General features: G+C 42.3%; 3 protein-coding genes across 7 annotated transcripts; 2 read left to right on the top strand and 1 right to left on the bottom strand.

The window, feature by feature from the left end:
* Positions 1-121: 121 nt before the first annotated feature.
* On the top strand, positions 122-4,655 carry LOC111837485 (protein SPMIP1). 4 transcript variants are annotated; one of them, XM_023799583.2, is made up of 3 exons: positions 122-268; positions 2,222-2,695; positions 2,817-2,952. In XM_023799583.2, the coding sequence occupies exons 2-3, from the start codon at positions 2,275-2,277 to the stop codon at positions 2,933-2,935; spliced, it is 540 nt and encodes a 179-aa protein (XP_023655351.1). In that variant the 5' UTR covers positions 122-268; positions 2,222-2,274; the 3' UTR covers positions 2,936-2,952. The 4 variants fall into 4 exon arrangements, with proteins under 4 accessions (XP_023655351.1, XP_023655353.1, XP_023655352.1 ...); XM_023799585.2 differs by lacking the exon at positions 122-268 and adding an exon at positions 4,195-4,655 and having other exon boundaries at positions 2,166-2,695; positions 2,817-2,942; XM_023799584.2 differs by lacking the exon at positions 122-268 and adding an exon at positions 3,851-4,147 and having other exon boundaries at positions 2,166-2,695; positions 2,817-2,942.
* LOC111837483 (deoxyribonuclease gamma) lies at positions 2,943-6,945 on the bottom strand. The gene is made up of 8 exons (XM_023799581.2): positions 6,736-6,945; positions 6,148-6,236; positions 5,949-6,050; positions 5,226-5,338; positions 5,018-5,130; positions 4,404-4,561; positions 3,877-3,973; positions 2,943-3,569 (listed from the first exon to the last, which is right to left on the bottom strand). Exons 1-8 carry the CDS (start codon positions 6,865-6,867, stop codon positions 3,480-3,482), a joined length of 894 nt encoding a protein of 297 aa, XP_023655349.1. The 5' UTR covers positions 6,868-6,945; the 3' UTR covers positions 2,943-3,479.
* Positions 6,946-7,331: 386 nt separating this feature from the next.
* Positions 7,332-17,481, top strand: abhd6a (abhydrolase domain containing 6, acylglycerol lipase a). Of its 2 annotated transcripts, XM_023799559.2 has the most exons (10): positions 7,332-7,490; positions 9,119-9,136; positions 10,177-10,307; positions 11,754-11,910; positions 12,489-12,602; positions 14,077-14,209; positions 15,370-15,527; positions 15,657-15,711; positions 15,968-16,068; positions 16,270-17,481. In XM_023799559.2, exons 2-10 carry the CDS (start codon positions 9,119-9,121, stop codon positions 16,450-16,452), a joined length of 1,050 nt encoding a protein of 349 aa, XP_023655327.1. In that variant the 5' UTR covers positions 7,332-7,490; the 3' UTR covers positions 16,453-17,481. The 2 variants fall into 2 exon arrangements, with proteins under 2 accessions (XP_023655327.1, XP_023655328.1); XM_023799560.2 differs by lacking the exon at positions 9,119-9,136 and having other exon boundaries at positions 7,333-7,490.
* Positions 17,482-17,675: the final 194 nt, after the last annotated feature.

Genomic DNA, 17,675 nt, shown 5'->3' with positions numbered 1-17,675 from the left:
ACACAAACTGCTGGAATTTCCAGTGGCCTTTGTACTGGCCAGTCATTCCTCAGCTGCGGGGCATTGACCTTTCACACAAGTATTGGGTTTCCATAGTTATGGAGCAAAGTGAGCAGAGAATGGCTGCTTTTTTACGAGGGCACAAGTAGAAGGCTTTCATGTAGATTAGGGTTGCCTGGTCTCCCTGATGCACCCACCTCCCTGCTTTTGGAAACAGACGATTGTCCAGTGTCCTCATTACTTTGCTCCTGTATCCTCCGAGTACTGGGTGAGTATTACCCACTGCTGTATCTGCTGGGAGGTGCAACGAGTGGCCAGCTTTTGGTGTCTGCTTACCTGTAAACCGGCACTGTTCTGCCTTGGCGTGTAAATATTTGCATGACTTCTGGTTAGGGTTATTTAAACTGCTGACTCATCCTCAATTTGACTGGTTTATCCAGAAGGGGAATTCAGACAACAGTGCCACCATCTGGACAAGTAAAGACATCAGTGATAAAAGTTCAATACTTTTTCAGTTTTTTAACCTGACAAAAGGGACTCAAGGAACTTCAATGCCTTATGTAAAATATATTAAGTATTAATTGTTATCTTGTCTTTGCATGTGAACATTCACATTTTATACTGTTGTTAGTGGGAATAATGTTCATATATATATATATAGATTATGGGTTGTGTGGGCCCCTGGGCAAAACGTTCACGAGGGCCCCCCCCCCCCCTCAAAAAAAAAAACAAAAACAAAAACAAAAAAAAACGCCAGCATTGTCTGGGATGGCTAGTTGCTACGTCATCATGCCACTTGTGGGTCCAAACTAGTGCGGCGTACCGTGTTGTAAAAGCAGAATGATGTTGATAAAACTATCTTTTGCCGCTTTTTACCTCGGAAAAAGTGAAAAGAAGGTGGCTTAAGTTGATACAGTAAGTTGGATCTCAAATTATAATCAGTACAGCCTAATGCCATTACCTCACGTTAATGTTAGCACCAGGTTACCCATCTCTGTTTATAGAGACAGGTAGCAACGTAGCACAACCAGATCGTACCATCATGCCAGAATCCACCTGTGTACCATATCCCCTTACAGAACGGAGTGATCAGGGGTGTAGTGGTAAAATAAGAGGTGGGTGAACTACGAATTCTGTGATCACATTTTGTGCATAAACTATACTATGATGTGCATTTAGATCAATTGAGAAGTGGGTAAACTCTAATTCTGAAATTTCAGAGGTGGGTAAACTGTGTTTACTTGCGTTTAGCCTCCACTACAGCCCTGGGAGTGATTACACTGGTCAAACTCTTACACTGCTACACTGGTCTGGGGGCCACTCAGCGGGCAGGTTAACCGCCTCCATCCCACCATGCTACCGCTCCCTAGTCAGAGGGCCTTCTGTAAGGCTGTTAACACGCCCCCCTCCCCTCCCCCCAGAAGCCAGGGGCCCCATGGTAGGGGCCCTTGTAATCAGATGGCCCTCTAAAGGTACACTACACCCTCCTCCCTAGGGCCTCCTAGTAGGGTCCTCATAATCAGAGGGCCCTCTAAAAGCCCCCAAAGCCCCCATCCTCCCTAGGACCCCCTGGTAGCCAGAAGCCAGGACCATAATAGGAGGGCCTAAGAGGGCCTTCTAAAAGTAGGCTCCCATGCACCCATTTCCCTTTAAAGTTCCTATAGCAGGGCCGGGGGCCCCCGGAAAGCACCAACCCCCCTCCCCCCCCCCACCACCAGCACCACCACCACTACCACCACAATTCAAGGGCCCTTGGCAGCCAAACGCCCTCCCTCCATGTTTCCATCAGAGGCCCTATAGGGTCAGGGGCCCTTGTAGGCAGAGAATCAAAGAATGTAGGCCCTCTAAAATAGACAAACGAAAATACATTGTTGATAAGCGTTGCAAATTGTTTTGGGCTAGGGGCCCCACGGGCCCCCTGCACCCCAAGGGCCCCTGGGCAGCGGCCCCGCTGGCCCGGTCCGTAATCCGTCCCTGACATGAACAGATTACAATAATCAGGCACACAGGCCTGCTAGAAACCTGAACCTCTGCTCATCATTTTAGGCTTTTGTTGTTCGACCTGCCCCTGCCCCCCACCACAGTATAACAGGGTGCCACAGCAGCTTTGTGGAAGTTTCAACACCCCCCCCCCCCCATCGGGGTAACCATGGTGAGAACACAAACGGAGACACGCTTTCGGGTTGTCTGCCTTCAAGCGGTTTTGTTACACCACAACAAGGGGAGCGAGGAGCATCAGAACACGCCGGATTAAAGGAGAGGACGCCTTGGTGCATGCTGATGAGGGGCCCGCTGACCACACAGAACCAGAACTGCTACCGGCAGCTCATCGAGAAGGAGGCCTACACCCGGCTAGCCTGGAAGATCAAGTATGGCCAGGAATACCCCAGCCGGATCGCCGCCACTTTCAGGGCAAAGAAAGAGCCGGGGCTCCCAAAACTGCCTGCGGCCGAAACTATCCTGCCACCTATAGTAAAGAGGGAAGTGCAGGCAGTCCCAGAACCCAAGCTGGACCTGAAGCTCAAGGCCCCTCTCATGAGGCCAGTCACTCCAAAAACCAGGGAGACTCTGTACGATGGCATCTCCACTGAGGGAAAGGGCCGGGCCTTGTATATGAGGCAGCGTCTGGGGAAAGGTCCGGAAGAGAAGTTTGATCATCCTCAGCTATCGTCCTGGGAGTACGGCTGGAAACTGGGTGAGATGAATGGTTGGATGGATGCCAGTTTGAAGGGACTAGGATGAGTTTTCAAAGAATGTCACCTCAGAGGCCGGCATGTATAGACGGGAAATAAGTGTATTTTTATTTTTTTTTCCAGGTGATTATGGGATAGACTACAGATCCCCAGTCAGTGGACGTTCAGGAATCGTAAGGAGCACGTTTTATGCCAGAAACGGAATATTTAACGTTCCCTCTTCGACAGATTCGCTCGGATAAGCTCCAGGTCATTTTGTTAGTTTTATTTAAAAATATTTCCTTTAACAATTCATATTACATTTTGGTGTAGATCCATTTGATGCAGTGTTTATTTTAGAGTGCAGGTCTCACAGTGTTATGAGTTCTTAAATTTGTAGAGTTATTACAAAAACTTGCCTACTGAAAAATGTGCTTAAAAAATTTAATAAATCTTAAGTGGTTGTGACTTTGCTTTTGATTGAATACCTTGGAATTGGTGTAGATAAACACTTAAACCAAAAAATTAAATTAAATAAAATGAAACATTATTGCATTAAGAGGCTAATGGCTCGCACCAGCAAATGGTTTCTTAGCAACACTGAAACGCAAAGCTGGAATGTGTTGGTTCATAATTAACAAGCAGAGTCATCTTTGACCCCACTCTCTGTGCCAGCTTTAGCTCACCTTTCAGGGCAGTACAGCAAAGTACAAGGTTCATGCTTACTCCTCTGAAATGTAACGCTTTAATCATTATTGCCCAGGCTCTTTAAGCTCTGGCTCTTATTGTGTCTTTGGGGGGCGTGGTTTATCCAGTGAAGGTACCAGTCCTGATGCCCCTCTGGCGGCCTCTGTTGATTGTGAGGGCCACAGGAAAATGGTCACTCACTGCCAGGGCCTTGAGGAAAGAATGCAAGAGCAAAAGAAAACATAACGAATAATCCGGAACAACTAAAACTGGCAATTTCTGCATCATAACAGAGGAGTCTGTGTCTCTCACATTGTAACTGCTGGTTAACCAGCCAACACTTGCAAACATTAATTTCTGTTTAATGTTTAATCTTTTATACTATATTAACTATAGGTTAATATATTAACTATAGGTTATTGGTTGACTATAGGTTATTGCTTCAAGTTGTAGAGTTTCACAATTGAGATATTTCTATGTTTTTTTTTTAGACAAAAGCACATTGAATGAAACCCACTTGTTCCTCTGTGAGTCCGTAGGCAGTCCTGAAGTCAAACACCTCCACTGAGTCTGGGCGAACCGCCTTAATCAAGTTCTCCCCATGCAGAACCACTCTGGCAACAGGAAGGAAGTGTCAGACTGAGCTGTAATCAGTTTTAAACCTTTCTACTGCAACCTAAACATGCAGCTGACTCATATTTTCACAGACAGGTAGTGCTGCCAGTGAATTCTCTGTATGTGTCAGCAGGGAGATCAGTCTGGGATGTGGCTTAGTTCCTTGCATTTTCTCCAAAATGAAAAATGACCTGAATTTGAACCCGCCGTTCTCTTATAGATTTCTGATACGTCTCCCAAGAAAAGGACTGAATATTAAAGGAATTTTAGAGCAGGGAATCAGAAGAGGTTCCTGCCCTGTCCACTTTCCCATTCATTGACGCAGTACTACAGCGTATCCAGGAAAGGTGCACCTCTTTCCTTAATTTTCCTTCAGGGATTTACAGTAATCTGTCTACGCTGTCCCTAGTGACCTGGGAAACACATTACCTATCATAGGCACAGTTTGTGGACTCCTTCACGGTGGTGTCCGTCTTGTCGTCGGTGAGCCACATAAAGCTGCTGTCCGACCGGAGGCGGATGTTCTTCCACTGCTTCTTGGCGACATAGCTGCAAGCCGCGTTGAAGTCTCCCATGAAGATGAAGTTCTGCCGGAGGCCAAGCCGAACAAAAAGACGTGTGTCTCATATGAAAGTGTGGTGGGACATATGAAAAACCATGGAATTCCAATGTTCTCCTTAAAGTGCCAAAATAAAGTATTATTACACTTCATGATAAGTTGAGAGTCTCACTCAAGGTTGAGGATGAAAGGGTCCTTGGAACCAACCTTGATCATTATGAGTTGCTCCCCTGAAAGAATGACCTAATGTGCAAGTGTGGCCCTGTGTTTCAGGAGTCTGTGTGGTGATTGGATGGTTGCTGGTTCAAACTGCATGCCTGGCCCTAGAGCAAGGGCCTTAACCCCAACTGTGCGAGGGATGCTGGCTGAACCTGCTGTCAGATCCTTGGTCGTGCATTACTCTGCAGAAAAGCATCTACCAAATACTTACGTGAACTGTAAGTAAAAGTAAGATCCTTGGCAGGCCAATCCTACCAAGACCTACCTTGGCTGTCCAGTGTTGTCTCACATGTTGATGGACATCATATAGCTTGTCAATCTCTTGCACGGCCACCTCTGGTGTGGTGTGGATGGGAATTATTACAAATTCCTTCACAGCTTTAAGAAGGAACGGCCATGAGTTTTTTCACCTGACATGTTGACTGGTGTAGTTCTATCTTCCATGGAAATAGGTCAAGCGAAATGTAGCCTACCGGTTCTGGGAGATGAAAACCAGATGATGAATGGTTCGCGGGAAAAAGCATCCTCATCTCCAGTCCGCATGTCCGGGTACTGATACCTGGCCCTCACTGACACCAGTTTCCTTCTGCGTTAGTGGAAGAGAGTCTCTACAACTTAAATTGTCCATAAAACTCAGTATCAGGTTTCTGTTTTTAGAAAAAGAACCTCAACTTTCAATTTCAATATGAAGAAGAGCTGAGAAACCCAGTAAGGGGATGGATAGAAATCATGTTTGCATGCAGAGAGTTCAGCCACATATCCAGCACATTGAAGAGAACCTGCATAGTGTGTGGCTTTCTGCCCGTGGTGTGGCTCAACACGTTAGAATGCTGTGCCTGTGTTAAGAAGGTTGTTGGGTCACACACCAGGGTCGGCACAGCGATTTCACTATCAGACCCCTCAGCAAGGGTCATAACCCCAATTGCTCCATGCACTGCTGTTTGGCAGAACATGTGAGAACATGTGTCACTTTGGATAAAAATGTCTGCTAAATAAAAGGAATTAGCTGCCGTCATGTGCTCCGGGGAATTCCCTTTAACTAAAAACCATCTCTCAGCAACAAAAAGCCTGCCAGCTGTATTATTTGACCTGATGCTGAATAAGAGCCATTGATTCACAAAGACCCCTCTTTCACACATGGTATTTGTGTTGCTATGAAGGTATTTAAATCTGAGAGCCAAAAGTATGAAAGTTACCTGTAAATAAATCCATATTGTTCCTTGTATGACTTTCTTCCTAATCTCTCACTGATTACATAATCAAACTCCGTCTTCTTCTTACCGAATCCTCTGTGGAAGCTGTGAGAGATGGTCATTTATAATGAGAACCTAAAATAAGCTTTGGATGGGTGACACTTTTGCAGAGGTCACAGGCTACAGATTTTGGCACCATTACCTGTTTATGTGGGCCACAAGCTGTGGAAAAACCTGACCCTTGGCATCTTTGATTTCCATAACGAGCATGATGTCACAGCGAGTGATGCACTGTGGTAGAAGAACATGTTAAGAGGAGCCAGTGTCCCACTTTGAAACATGAACAAACATAAAACAAATTGCTTTACAATGAAGAAGCAGGCATCATTTTATTTAAGATTTTGTATCCTTTTATTTAAGAACTCCGGAATGTAACAAAAATATCAAAGTAAACAGGAATCACTTTGTTCACTGTTCTTCTGCAGAACAGATGTGCTGTAACCTAATTTTATGAACAATAATCATTCATTTGCTTTAGTCTTTTGAAACTATGAAATTAAGTGTGGTTTGTCACTGAACAAAATTAATGGCTATGCCTATTTTTTTGACAGAATCCGTTTTAATTGCTTCATCCACTAGTAAAATGTTTGCACATTTTACATAATTCTATGTCCTCTAAAAGCCATTAATTTTCACTTGCTATTCCCTGTCATAGGCCATAGGCCCATTGCACGCTATGAAATAGCACAGAGCAAAATAAAGGTTTCAGCCTATTCCAAAAGTTGCTCACCTTTGTTATGACCTCCAAAACTTCTGGCTTATTTAGTTTGTTTTCCCCAAAGGACCTTATATTGAATGAACATATTTTCAGTGATGATGTTCCAGCGATGCACAGCGCCAGCAAAAACAGGAACGTGCACATCCCGGGTTTCTAGCGTGCTTGCTCCAGATATAAGCCTCACTAAATGCAACCTTTCGCATTTTCAGAGGAATTTCACTGAACCCGACAATTGGAACTCCGCCTATCTCATTTTCCCTTGTTATGCCTTGTTTGCGCCAAGGACGTTGTCATACCCTATTTGCCAACAGTATGTTTCACTTATGTGTTCATGTGTTAGTGTTCACAATTTTATCATCTGTGCAAGCTGTCATTTCTCTTCTAAGTATAAGCATATTTGTTCATCTACCAAATTATATATATATAGCATTTTTTCATCTTTTATATTTAAGAACAGTTTCTAATTTAAAGTCGAAGCACTAATGGATTAGGTAATCCACTCACATAAAAAAATAATGGTAACAAGACATCCCTGAATCAGACCTATGCACAACTAATTAGAACGCGCTGGCTCTTTTTAGTCGGCATAAATACACGCCGGGCTTGCTTCCCCTTTAAAAGCACTGTAACTGTGTCAGTTCGACCGGCGTTTGAATTGCTATAGCTTGAAGATGTGCCCGTAAAGATACCTGTCTTTTGGAGACAAGCCACCCATTTCCAAGGCTTACACTTTTCTTTTTATTGAAAGATCCGGAGGCGGATAGAAGGTACAGTAAAATCATGTCTATAAATGCAAAGACCATTAAACACAATTTAGCTAGTGTATCTCATCACTGTAAAGCTTCATATAATTGCATGTGTATCTAGACAGAGAAATCGTCATTGCTTGACCCTTATGAAGCTGTTGCTATCGCTAGCGCTTATATACTGTAAATGTCGTTTGATGTATCTGGTATCATTTTAATGTATACGTAAGTAACATGACGCCTGTAGAAAGATGCATTATTTACTACACTGTGACTTTCTATTATTAAAAGTGAAACGTTACAAGAAAGCGCTACACGAGGGATGATCATCGGATGAAATAATAACCATAAATGATTGATTAGAAATCATGAATACATTGCGTTCTTTTGATACACTTTGATACACTACAGTACTCTGCCTGGAAATGCGATTTGACGGCTTGAAGTTTCGTCACCGCAGTTACGCCATGTCCCGAGTTTTTCAGTTTACGGTCAGGTGAAAAGCTTTTCCTATTTTATAGATCGCGACCCCAACCCCCGCCATTATTACCTTCAGCCCAAATAACCCTTTTTTTCTGGGTAACTGCACGTTACACTTCAAGCACTGAATTGTTTATTAATTGAATATTTATGTGGCGCAGTTGTATTGCTGCGCAGGCGATCACCTTTTGCCTGAAATAAATGGCCACCTAATTTTAGATAGACCCCAATCGGAGGAGTATGGTCGGGACAGCAGGTGAAAGAAACGTCAGAGGATCAGGCACTTGAAAAGTAAACGTACTGGCAGACACACTGCAGCCCAAATGCAATAAATTAGCGTTCGTATTTTAAAGAAACTCCCACTTTTCAGTCGTACTGTACTAGTTATCATGAGGAAGTAAACTGTGATTGTAGTTGACGGTCTAACAAGCAGACATAAAAGACACCGAACACACGATTTCACCAATGAAGAAGACGAACCGTTTGCTGTCTGTGCGCTGGCGAGGTGATTGAAACAGGATAAAAGCCTCGCGGTTTCCTTCAGTGATGCAAACACACCTGTGCTGTTATTCAGACGGTCAGCCAGCCGTGGTACTTGCTTTACACATATACGGGTATATTCATTGCATGATTTTTGAAAACAGTTGTGATGTCAAAATTAGAGTTGCAACTATTCTTCGGTAAATTCGATTAAGTGTAAATATATTATATTATTAATAAATAATACATTTAATTTTTTTAAAAATGGAGTTGCTGAATTGCCCTTATAGGTGTGCATGTGTGAGTGAATGGTGTGTGACTGTGCCCCCGTCCAGGGTTGTTCCTTGCCTCGTGCCCATTGCTTCCGGGATAGGCTCCGGACCCCCCGCGACCCAGTAGGATAAGTGGGTTGGACAATGGATGGATGGATGGGTTATACTAACATGGAAAACTTTAATTTCAATATAGAGAGATCTCTGCGAGCTTTGTCATAGCAATGACTCAGTTTATGTTACCTTCAAATATAACACCATGGATGTTTCTGTGCAATCGATAGCTATATATGTAATGTATATCTTACATAATATTTCTCCTAAACAGTGGCTATTGAGGTTCCTTCCAAATTTATTAATAAGTGATATAAGCTTTGCCTTTTTAATTTTAATAATGTATGTTTTTATTTTTTTCAGATGTGGTTAGATGCATTGGTGAGTGAGATATCTGTTGTGTGTGTGTGTGTGGGTTAGTGGGTGTTTGAGTGCATGTGTCCTATGATAGACTGGCATCGAATCCAGGGTGTCCCTTCTGCCTGGAATAGGCCCCAGGCTCTTCGTGACCCAGTACTGGATAAGTGACTGGATGGATAGTTATTCTGCTGTTATTGATTAATTCAGCCAGTGTGTACACTATGGTTGTGTTACCTGAAGGCATGTTTCCTCTATGACCATTAATGCCCAGATGTAACTGCACCTTGGTGGCATTCTGCTGAGCCCCCTCATCACTGCAGAATGTGCCGTTGGGTTTCCTTAGGTCTGAAATGAAATGCCCTACCTCTGCTGGGCTGCGTGTTTTGGATGCGCTAAGGGTGTGGGGAGGACCTCTTAACATGGAGGAGATTAATGCACCAGCTGCTAACTGAGCTCAGAGAGGTTTGGCAGATGGAGCTTAAGGCACCTGAACACATTTAACTGAACCTGAACACATTAAGCCTAACCTGAACACATGAACCCCAGCTGAAACCTGAACATGGTACCAGTGCATGCACACACATTCTACCCAAAGTAATTAACTTTTTTTTTTATATACAAACAGTTGTTTACTGTTTACTGTGTATATCAGTTTAATTAAATAATATCTGAAATAATTATTGCTGCTGTTTGTGGTTTATGTCCTTATTGATGGAGCACTTGTAAAAGTGTGTCAGAATAATTGTGTTGTATTTTATTGTTTCTTATGTTGTTTGCCTTTATTAAAATTGTTGTCATCGTGTCACAGAGTGTTTGTAAGATGTGTTCCAGTTCTGCTAACAAATAAATTCAACAAATTGAGCAAATAGATCATGGAATGACAGATCCATTTGATTAGCCGGTAGGAAAGTAGATAAAAACTTCATAGGACCCCAATTCACTTTTCTGTGGCAGGTATGGGTAAATACAGCAGGTCTGACAATGACATAATTGTCACAGAATAACATTTGTAATTGCAGATTATCCAGTTAGAGACAATGATGCCTGTGTTTTTGCTGCAGGGGGTGTTGGCGATGGAGCTGGATTTGGTGAACATGTTCCTCATCGCTGGGGGAACACTTGCCATTCCTATCCTGGCCTTCATTGCCTCTTTTCTGCTATGGCCATCTGCTCTCATTAAGGTCTACTACTGGTAAGGTCATTGTACCTGATTGGCCAATTGTCTGACATTCCTAAGCTACGGAAAGAGATTTATGCCAAAAGAGTTTGCGTAACAGTCTTGTGTTTTTGCTGTCCTTTCAGTATTCAAATTGAATTATATTAGTTCAAATTCATACTGCATATTTAATTTTCTGGAGCCTATCCCAGCATGCACAGCATACATTAAGCAGAGAACTCCCTGGTGTGTTTATCACAGGATCTACAAAGTCAACAGCAGAATTTAAGACCACATAATCTCAGCTGAGCTTAGTTTATGCCTGTAGAGAATGCTGCTAATTAACATCATGTGCTAATTTTGGCCACATTTGATCCTTTTGAAATTGCACATGAACTCTGAAATTATTTAACTAAGTACTGCATCCTGTCCGGTATATTCCCCTGCCTGCGTCAGTGAGAAGAGTTTGATAGGAGGAGAAATCACTGGATGGACTGAGTGGTCCCACATTCAGAAAAAAGGGTAAAAATTTGTACCTTTGATTGTCACTGGGGCTGTACCTACAAGAGTCTGCCAACTATACCCTTAGCTGTAGGTTATTGTACCTTTTAAGGTACAGAAATGGACTCTGAGGAACATCCCAAAGATACAAACAACATTAATATACAATCAATGTTATCAATCAATCAGTGTTCCTCAGAGTCCATTTCTGTACCTTAAAGGTACAATTATCTATAGCTAAGGGTACAATTGCCAGACCCTTGACAAGCAAAGGTACAGTTTTTGTCTGAGAGTGTAGCCTTCACCTCACTTATGGGGAATATAAGTGTACAGAAATCAGACAGAGAGGACTTAAGGGTTAAGATTAAAATCACAGACACTCTCTCCAGACTTCCGGAATGAACTAGAAACATCAGCTGGTGATGTGAGGCGGTGAGAAAGGGACGACTGTCTTTGCGAGCCGCATGCATTTGAATGTTCGAAATCGTCTGAATATTATGTCACCTTTGGAGAAATGCAGTGAATTTCATTTGTTGCTGTTAGATTGTTGCATTCCCTGGAATCGTCATCCTTTTTACAGAAAGAGGCTGTAATATTTCGCCTTTTGACTTTTGTAGGCACTTTTGCTCTGGGGCAAAATGCATGGTGGGGGTTGTAAACTTATGCAACTTGCTCTGTGGACTTTGGCATGCAGACAGGAACAGGAGCATCCCATCTATGCCAGGGGGGAACTCTGAGGTCCTGGGACTTCATTTGCTGACATTTAAATGGAATTTGAACTTGACCTTAACATTCAGGGGATAATTAATATCCTTGAGAGAGCCGAACAGGTGCTGTTATGTAAATATTACACATCTCTGTGACAGCATTGTATGTGTTATATGATGTTTCTGCACCTGCGTTAAGATTGAAACCCAAAGTCCTCTGATTAGGCATGTCAGCCAGTGACCCCCGGTGATCCCGCTGTTGCTATGGGGACAGGTACTGGAGGCGGGCCTTGGGGATGCAGGTGCGCTACGCTGACAGTGAGGCCTACCGCTTCTGCTACTCGGTGAGGGGCAAGCCGGGAACACGGCCCACGGTGCTCATGCTGCACGGCTTCTCCGCCCATAAAGACATGTGGCTGTCCATGATGAAGGTGAGGCTTCACACGGCACGGGGTCCCGGTGACCCCTGTATGTGGCACTTCTGTGATGCGATTCCTCGATTGAAGGCAACGTAGTACAGTGGTCAGCCTGGACCAAGCAAAACCACTTTACTGAATGGCTGTCAGCTGGCTTCCTCAACTGTGTTTGGAGAGATGATATGCCACAGTGCCTTTATGGTGCTACAAAGGTTCCTTTGATCTGCAGGTGGATCTTCTACTTGCAACAGGACAGATTTAATTAAATTGCATAATAAGTTTATGGACTGATAGGTAGGGAGTGTTCTTGGTGCATGTATCTTCTATTCTTAAATATCTCAAAGACTGAAATGTTAAGATAAAATTATGGATTTGACTCGGACTATTTCCGTTATCTTACTGCTGTACCTTGATATACGATAGCTATACAGTCTTAGGAACACAGTTTTTTTTTTTGTATAGCAGGATCAAATCGCTGTAAGAAGATAGCAGTGTCATGTTTCCGTAGACTGTAATTCTTAAATAGACCCTGTGTCCATTTAAATAGAGCATGTGTCCATTTTAAGCCTGTGCTTTTGTGTCCCTTTTCATAGTTCCTCCCCAAACATCTTCACCTGGTGTGTGTGGACATGCCTGGCCACGGAGGGACCACTCAGACCAACGTGAAGGACTACTCCATTGAGGGCCAGGTCCGCAGGATACACCAGGTGGGCTCTACAGCATGGCCTCGTATGGGATGCTGGTAATCTGGAAATATCAGTCTGCAGAGTATACTCCTTACATCCTTACATAACCACTGTGCCATTATGACATCATCGACCATGTTTTAGTGTTTAAATCCAAAGTAGCTGTTACCTGAAGCAGTTTGAGTACCTTTTCATGGGTAAAGAGAAGATAAACAGCAGTAAAACCAGCCTTGAGAGCAGGACCTGTTTGAATCAGATGATCAGATCCCAATAAACTAGACTACCTGTTTCCATCAAGTCTACCGAATGGACATTTGAAGAGCATAAACCCTGATAAAAGTCCTTTAAGAAAGTAGGCCTATGACCAGAAGGTTGCAGGTTTGAAAATCCTCTCTGGTGGCTGTTAAATGGTGTGTGGCTCAGTGGGTTAGGACTCCAGAACAGAAGCTTGCTGGTTCAAATTCTGTTGTTGGCATAGTGATTTCACTGTTGGGTCCCTGAGTGAGGTCCTTAGCCTTCAGTTGCTGACTGTCTGACTCTGCTTTCTCAAACATACATCACTTCTGATAAATAAATGTAGAATGTTGAGTGTCTATAAATACCTGCATGTATAAATGGTTATAAGTATAATATTGGATGAACGTTGAGGAAGGTATTTTCGCACTAAATGGCTGGATTCATGCAGCGCATATTGTGGAGAAGCAGCAGCGTATGATCAAACAAAGCAGAAATAAAGGCAGTTAAGCTACAGCAGATGTTTGTCCTGCATGAGAGCTGGAAAAAACCTTCAGGCTGAGAGGGCCGAAGTACATTAACCTGGCGTGTTCTCGCAGAAATCCATCCCAAGCTGAAGCACCTGGAGATTCATCATCTCTGTTTATTAATTGACATAAATAATTCCTTTTGACCAGCTCTCTCTAAGGAAAGTCAGATTCATTCATGTTAATGTCTTTGTATTTGTTTATTGTGTTAAGGCTCTTCTTGCCTATTTAAATAATCTAAAGTTACATGGAATGAAAGCTTTTTGTCTTTTTGCGGCACCAGCTTTCCAAGCAGAGCTTCTAAAGCTCTTAGCTAAAGAAGTATAAAGCTGGAAGCCCCCCTGCTCAAATTCAGATGTTTTCTGCTGCACATTATCTCCATGACATTTTAAGATTCTTCCCAAATGGCATGATACATGAATCCTGCCAGCTTTATGTTCAAATTCTCATAGTCAGGATGATGCCTCATTACATTCATCAAAGCAGGGGTTGTGGTGTAACAGCACAGACTTAATGAGGCCGTTCCAGGGCACAGGGCAACGGAGGACCTTTGGTCCTTCACAATATGCTATTTGTCAGCCTGTTCTTTTGATTGGGTCAGACCCCCTCCCCCATTTTGCTGGACTCAATATAGCAAATTGTTGGGTTTTTCTCTATTACACAGCTATTTCGGAGCTCGTTTTGACACTTTACCTTCATAATACAAAAGCTTGTAACTACTCCTCCCCCATCAGTTTGTAGAGACCCTCCGACTCAACAAGAAGCCATTCCATCTGGTGGGGACGTCCATGGGGGGCAATGTGGCTGGAGTGTATGCTGCCTGCTACCCTTCGGACATCTGCGGGCTCACATTGATCTGTCCTGCAGGTCAGTATGGCTTACACCAGCCTTGAGGGAACAGAAGATGCTCATGGCTACATATCGGCTTCCCTCCCTGAATGTGCATAGTGCTGACCTAGCATGAAAGGTACCAAGCAAAGTCCAACTTATCTACCATCCATTTTCTATGGGCGCCACCCCATCGAAGGGCACACTCACACACCAGTCACTCGCACATGAACACCTACGGGTAATTTGGCAACTCCAGTTAACCTCAGCGTGTTTTTGGACTTTGATGGGAAACCGGAGTACCCGAAAGAAACCCCACGACGACATGGGGAGAACATGCAAACTCCACAAATGAAGCCAGAGTAGAGACTCAAACTTTGCTTCTAGAGGTGTGATGCAAGAATACTAACCACTGCGCTGCCAACTGATCACACATTTGAAAATTATAACATTATTAAAAGCATTATAATACCTAAAAATAAAGTTGCTTTTCACCTATAAAGTTAATATCATTATAGTTTAATTGTAGAAATAATAAAATGTATTAAGATGTAAGAACGTGCTTGGTGATAGAATGTAACACATGTAACACTGTAAAGCGTCACATGTAATGCCGATTTGCCCTAGATTTTATTTAAATACAAAGAGGATCACGTCTGCATACTGCAGTCTTGTAGTATCACTGTTCTTAGAAGTGTTTGTGTAACACCTACTGTATGTCAGTTTGCTCTCCCTCATGTTTATCGAGTTGACTGTGCTGGACAGACATTCCAAACTGAACACAAACTAATCCTTTAGTTTAATGCTGGTCATATGTGCTACATAATAACTGACATTTTACTAAAATTCACAGTGAGAATATATTTTTTTCTTTACATTTGTCAGTGATAATTAATGATAATTAAGTATTAATAATGGCTTGGAAGTCCACCTGGCTTGGGTTTCTCAAGTTTGACTCATCTTAAAAGAATAGGGATCTTTTTAATTTTATGCAACTAAATATTTTTTAATCCATTAGTACAAAGTTACTAGTGTCCTATTCAGGATGTTCCTCACCCTTGTGCCCTATGCTGCCTGGGATAGTTTACCTGGGACAAGCAGTTGGATGGATGGATGGATGGATGGATGGAATCATAAAATGCGACTTATTTTCCTCCACATCACGTATGGTTTTCCCGCCCTTCTCTCCTATATCATAGGCCTCAAATACCCCAACGAGAGCCAGTTCATCCAACACCTGCGGGACCTGGAGAAGACCAAGAATATCCACAGCATTCCGCTCATTCCATCCACACCTGCAGAGATGGAGGAGATGCTCAAACTCTGCTCCTACGTTCGCTTCAAAATCCCACAGCAGGTACAGAAGGCTGGACCAGCACGTTCTTCTGATCTGATCTGCACTTGATCTTTCTCAGCTAAAGTACCTATCAATGTCGGATCTGCATCACTTAAAGTGATGTTCTTTTGTCTTCTTTCCCTACGCTAGATCCTTCAAGGATTGGTTGATGTACGCATTCCTCACAACGATTTCTACCGAGAAGGTAACTTACGTCAGCATCCGTTATTTGTTATTTGTGGTAGAATCTGAAGAAATAATCAACAAATTAATCTTTTGTTTTCTTTAGAATTTTGAGGAAACATTTACAAATATACACAGGTACACATGTAAAAAAGACTTAAAAAGTTAACATCCCATTTAACGGTTTTTAATAACTAATTGCATGTTTTATGCTTCCCCAAACATTAATCTCTTTTTTTATAACATTGATCTCTCTGTTTCTTCTCTTGTCTCTGCAGTGTTCATGGAGATTGTAGGAGAGAAGTCCAGACACTCTTTGTATGAGAACATGCATTTGATTACAGCCCCAGTCCAAGTCATTTGGGGAAAGCAAGATCAGGTAGATGCTGCATTGCACATGCATGCAAGTGATAGTGATAACGTTTGTGTTTATTTTCGCTTGGCACTTTACGGAAAAATACGGGGTAACTTGTGTTAATAAATAATTGTCAGAGCTTTGTCTTAATAGACTTCTAGAGTTCACATTCCATCTTGGGATTTGAACTGATGACCTTGTGGTTGGCTTTGGTCCTTCCCTTAGGTGATAGATGTCTCCGGGGCTTCAGTGCTGGCAGAAGCCCTGCCTGGATGCCAGGTGGATCTCCTGGACAACTGTGGTCACTCAGTCGTCATGGAGAGACCGCGCAAGTCTGCCAAGCTCCTAATGGACTTTATGATTAGCCAGCAGAATGCCAGCAATTCGAGCTGCAAAAAGCTTTCATGAAACAGCAGCGGCAAGAAACTTTTCAAAATAATTTAAAAGTGTTTAAATAATATATTAATTAGATTTCTGATCGAATCAGCTCTCAGGGAGTTTCCCCATCTGCCTGATGTCTCATTATCTGTGTTTGTGCTATGGCCATGTAACATACTGTATACATACTGTGTCGGTGCATCATTTTAAATGAGACATAGAATATTTAAAATATGAAGTTCCTTTTATTGCTTTGTTGTTTTACCATGGTGCTTCTGATAATGCTCCTTTGTAAGCCTGATTGTTATTCATATTTCTTTAGCTAGCGACTTTCCGTACAGGGAACACTAGTACACTAGTAGGTTTTCTGAATCTGATGATACAATTTAAGCAAGTAACCTGCATCTCAGAGTAGCTATAATGGAAAGCTCTTCAACCAAAGTTCTTTAACTCAAAAACTGATAAATGCACATGTAATCAGTCAATTGGCTATAGCACAAGCCTATATCTGCTTAATACATTAATGTCTCAAGTAGACTTTAGGGTACAACCTCCTATGTTCAGATTAGAATTAGAATACAGCTCTGGAAAAAATTAAGAGAAATTAAAATTTTTAATTTCACTAATTTCTCAATTTATGGACATGTGCCTGTGTAAAATATACAGTTTTTTGCAAACTGCAGCCAGGCTCTTCTCTGTTTTTCATGGATGAAGGGCTTCTTCCTTGCTTTATGGGACTTAAGTCCTGCTTCTAGGAGCCTGTTATGAACTGTCCTAGCAGTGTGCTTCACACCACTTAATGTTTCCCATTCTCTTTGAAGGTCACTTGAGGTCATCCTCTTATTTATGAGGCACTGTCTCCTAAGTTGGCGGTCATTTCTGGCATTAGAATTTGACATCTTAATTTTTTCCAGATCAATACATGTTCCCCTACAAACTAGTTCAGCTAAGTCACCTATGTACAAGTAAATCCCTTATCTTAAGAAATACTGCACCTTGGTGTGAAATTAGTAATTATTTGTCTACAATTAACTGTTCTTAAAGATTTTAATATTGAAATCAGGGGTCTGAATGTTTAATGACCAGGGTACTGTAGTTAACTTTCAGTTCAGCAGTTTTAGTTTAGAATACTGAGATTCTGAATTAAAAAAAAAAACAAAAAAAAAAAACAGAAACTTGCAAAGCATGGTTCTGCAAATTTCAAAACTATTGAAGAAATACAACTCGGATGATTTTGCAGAAATATTTTAACA

This window comes from Paramormyrops kingsleyae, chromosome 8, assembly GCF_048594095.1.
Source record: "Paramormyrops kingsleyae isolate MSU_618 chromosome 8, PKINGS_0.4, whole genome shotgun sequence".
NCBI classification, from domain to species: domain Eukaryota; kingdom Metazoa; phylum Chordata; class Actinopteri; order Osteoglossiformes; family Mormyridae; genus Paramormyrops; species Paramormyrops kingsleyae.
This window is presented reverse-complemented; position numbering and strand designations above follow the sequence as displayed.

Excerpts from the sequence above, each read along its gene's own strand:
- LOC111837485 (XM_023799585.2), top strand. The coding sequence starts at position 2,275 with ATGCTGATGAGGGGCCCGCTGACCACACAGAACCAGAACTGCTACCGG. Across the intron at positions 2,696-2,816 it reads GGAGTACGGCTGGAAACTGG|GTGATTATGGGATAGACTAC; the intron begins GTGAGATGAATG and ends TTTTTTTTCCAG.
- LOC111837483 (XM_023799581.2), bottom strand. The coding sequence starts at position 6,867 with ATGTGCACGTTCCTGTTTTTGCTGGCGCTGTGCATCGCTGGAACATCA. Across the intron at positions 6,051-6,147 it reads CTTGTGGCCCACATAAACAG|CTTCCACAGAGGATTCGGTA; the intron begins GTAATGGTGCCA and ends CATCTCTCACAG. Across the intron at positions 3,974-4,403 it reads ACAAACTGTGCCTATGATAG|AGTGGTTCTGCATGGGGAGA; the intron begins GTAATGTGTTTC and ends TCCTGTTGCCAG.
- abhd6a (XM_023799559.2), top strand. Across the intron at positions 10,308-11,753 it reads CTCATTAAGGTCTACTACTG|GTACTGGAGGCGGGCCTTGG; the intron begins GTAAGGTCATTG and ends CTATGGGGACAG. Across the intron at positions 12,603-14,076 it reads AGGTCCGCAGGATACACCAG|TTTGTAGAGACCCTCCGACT; the intron begins GTGGGCTCTACA and ends CTCCCCCATCAG.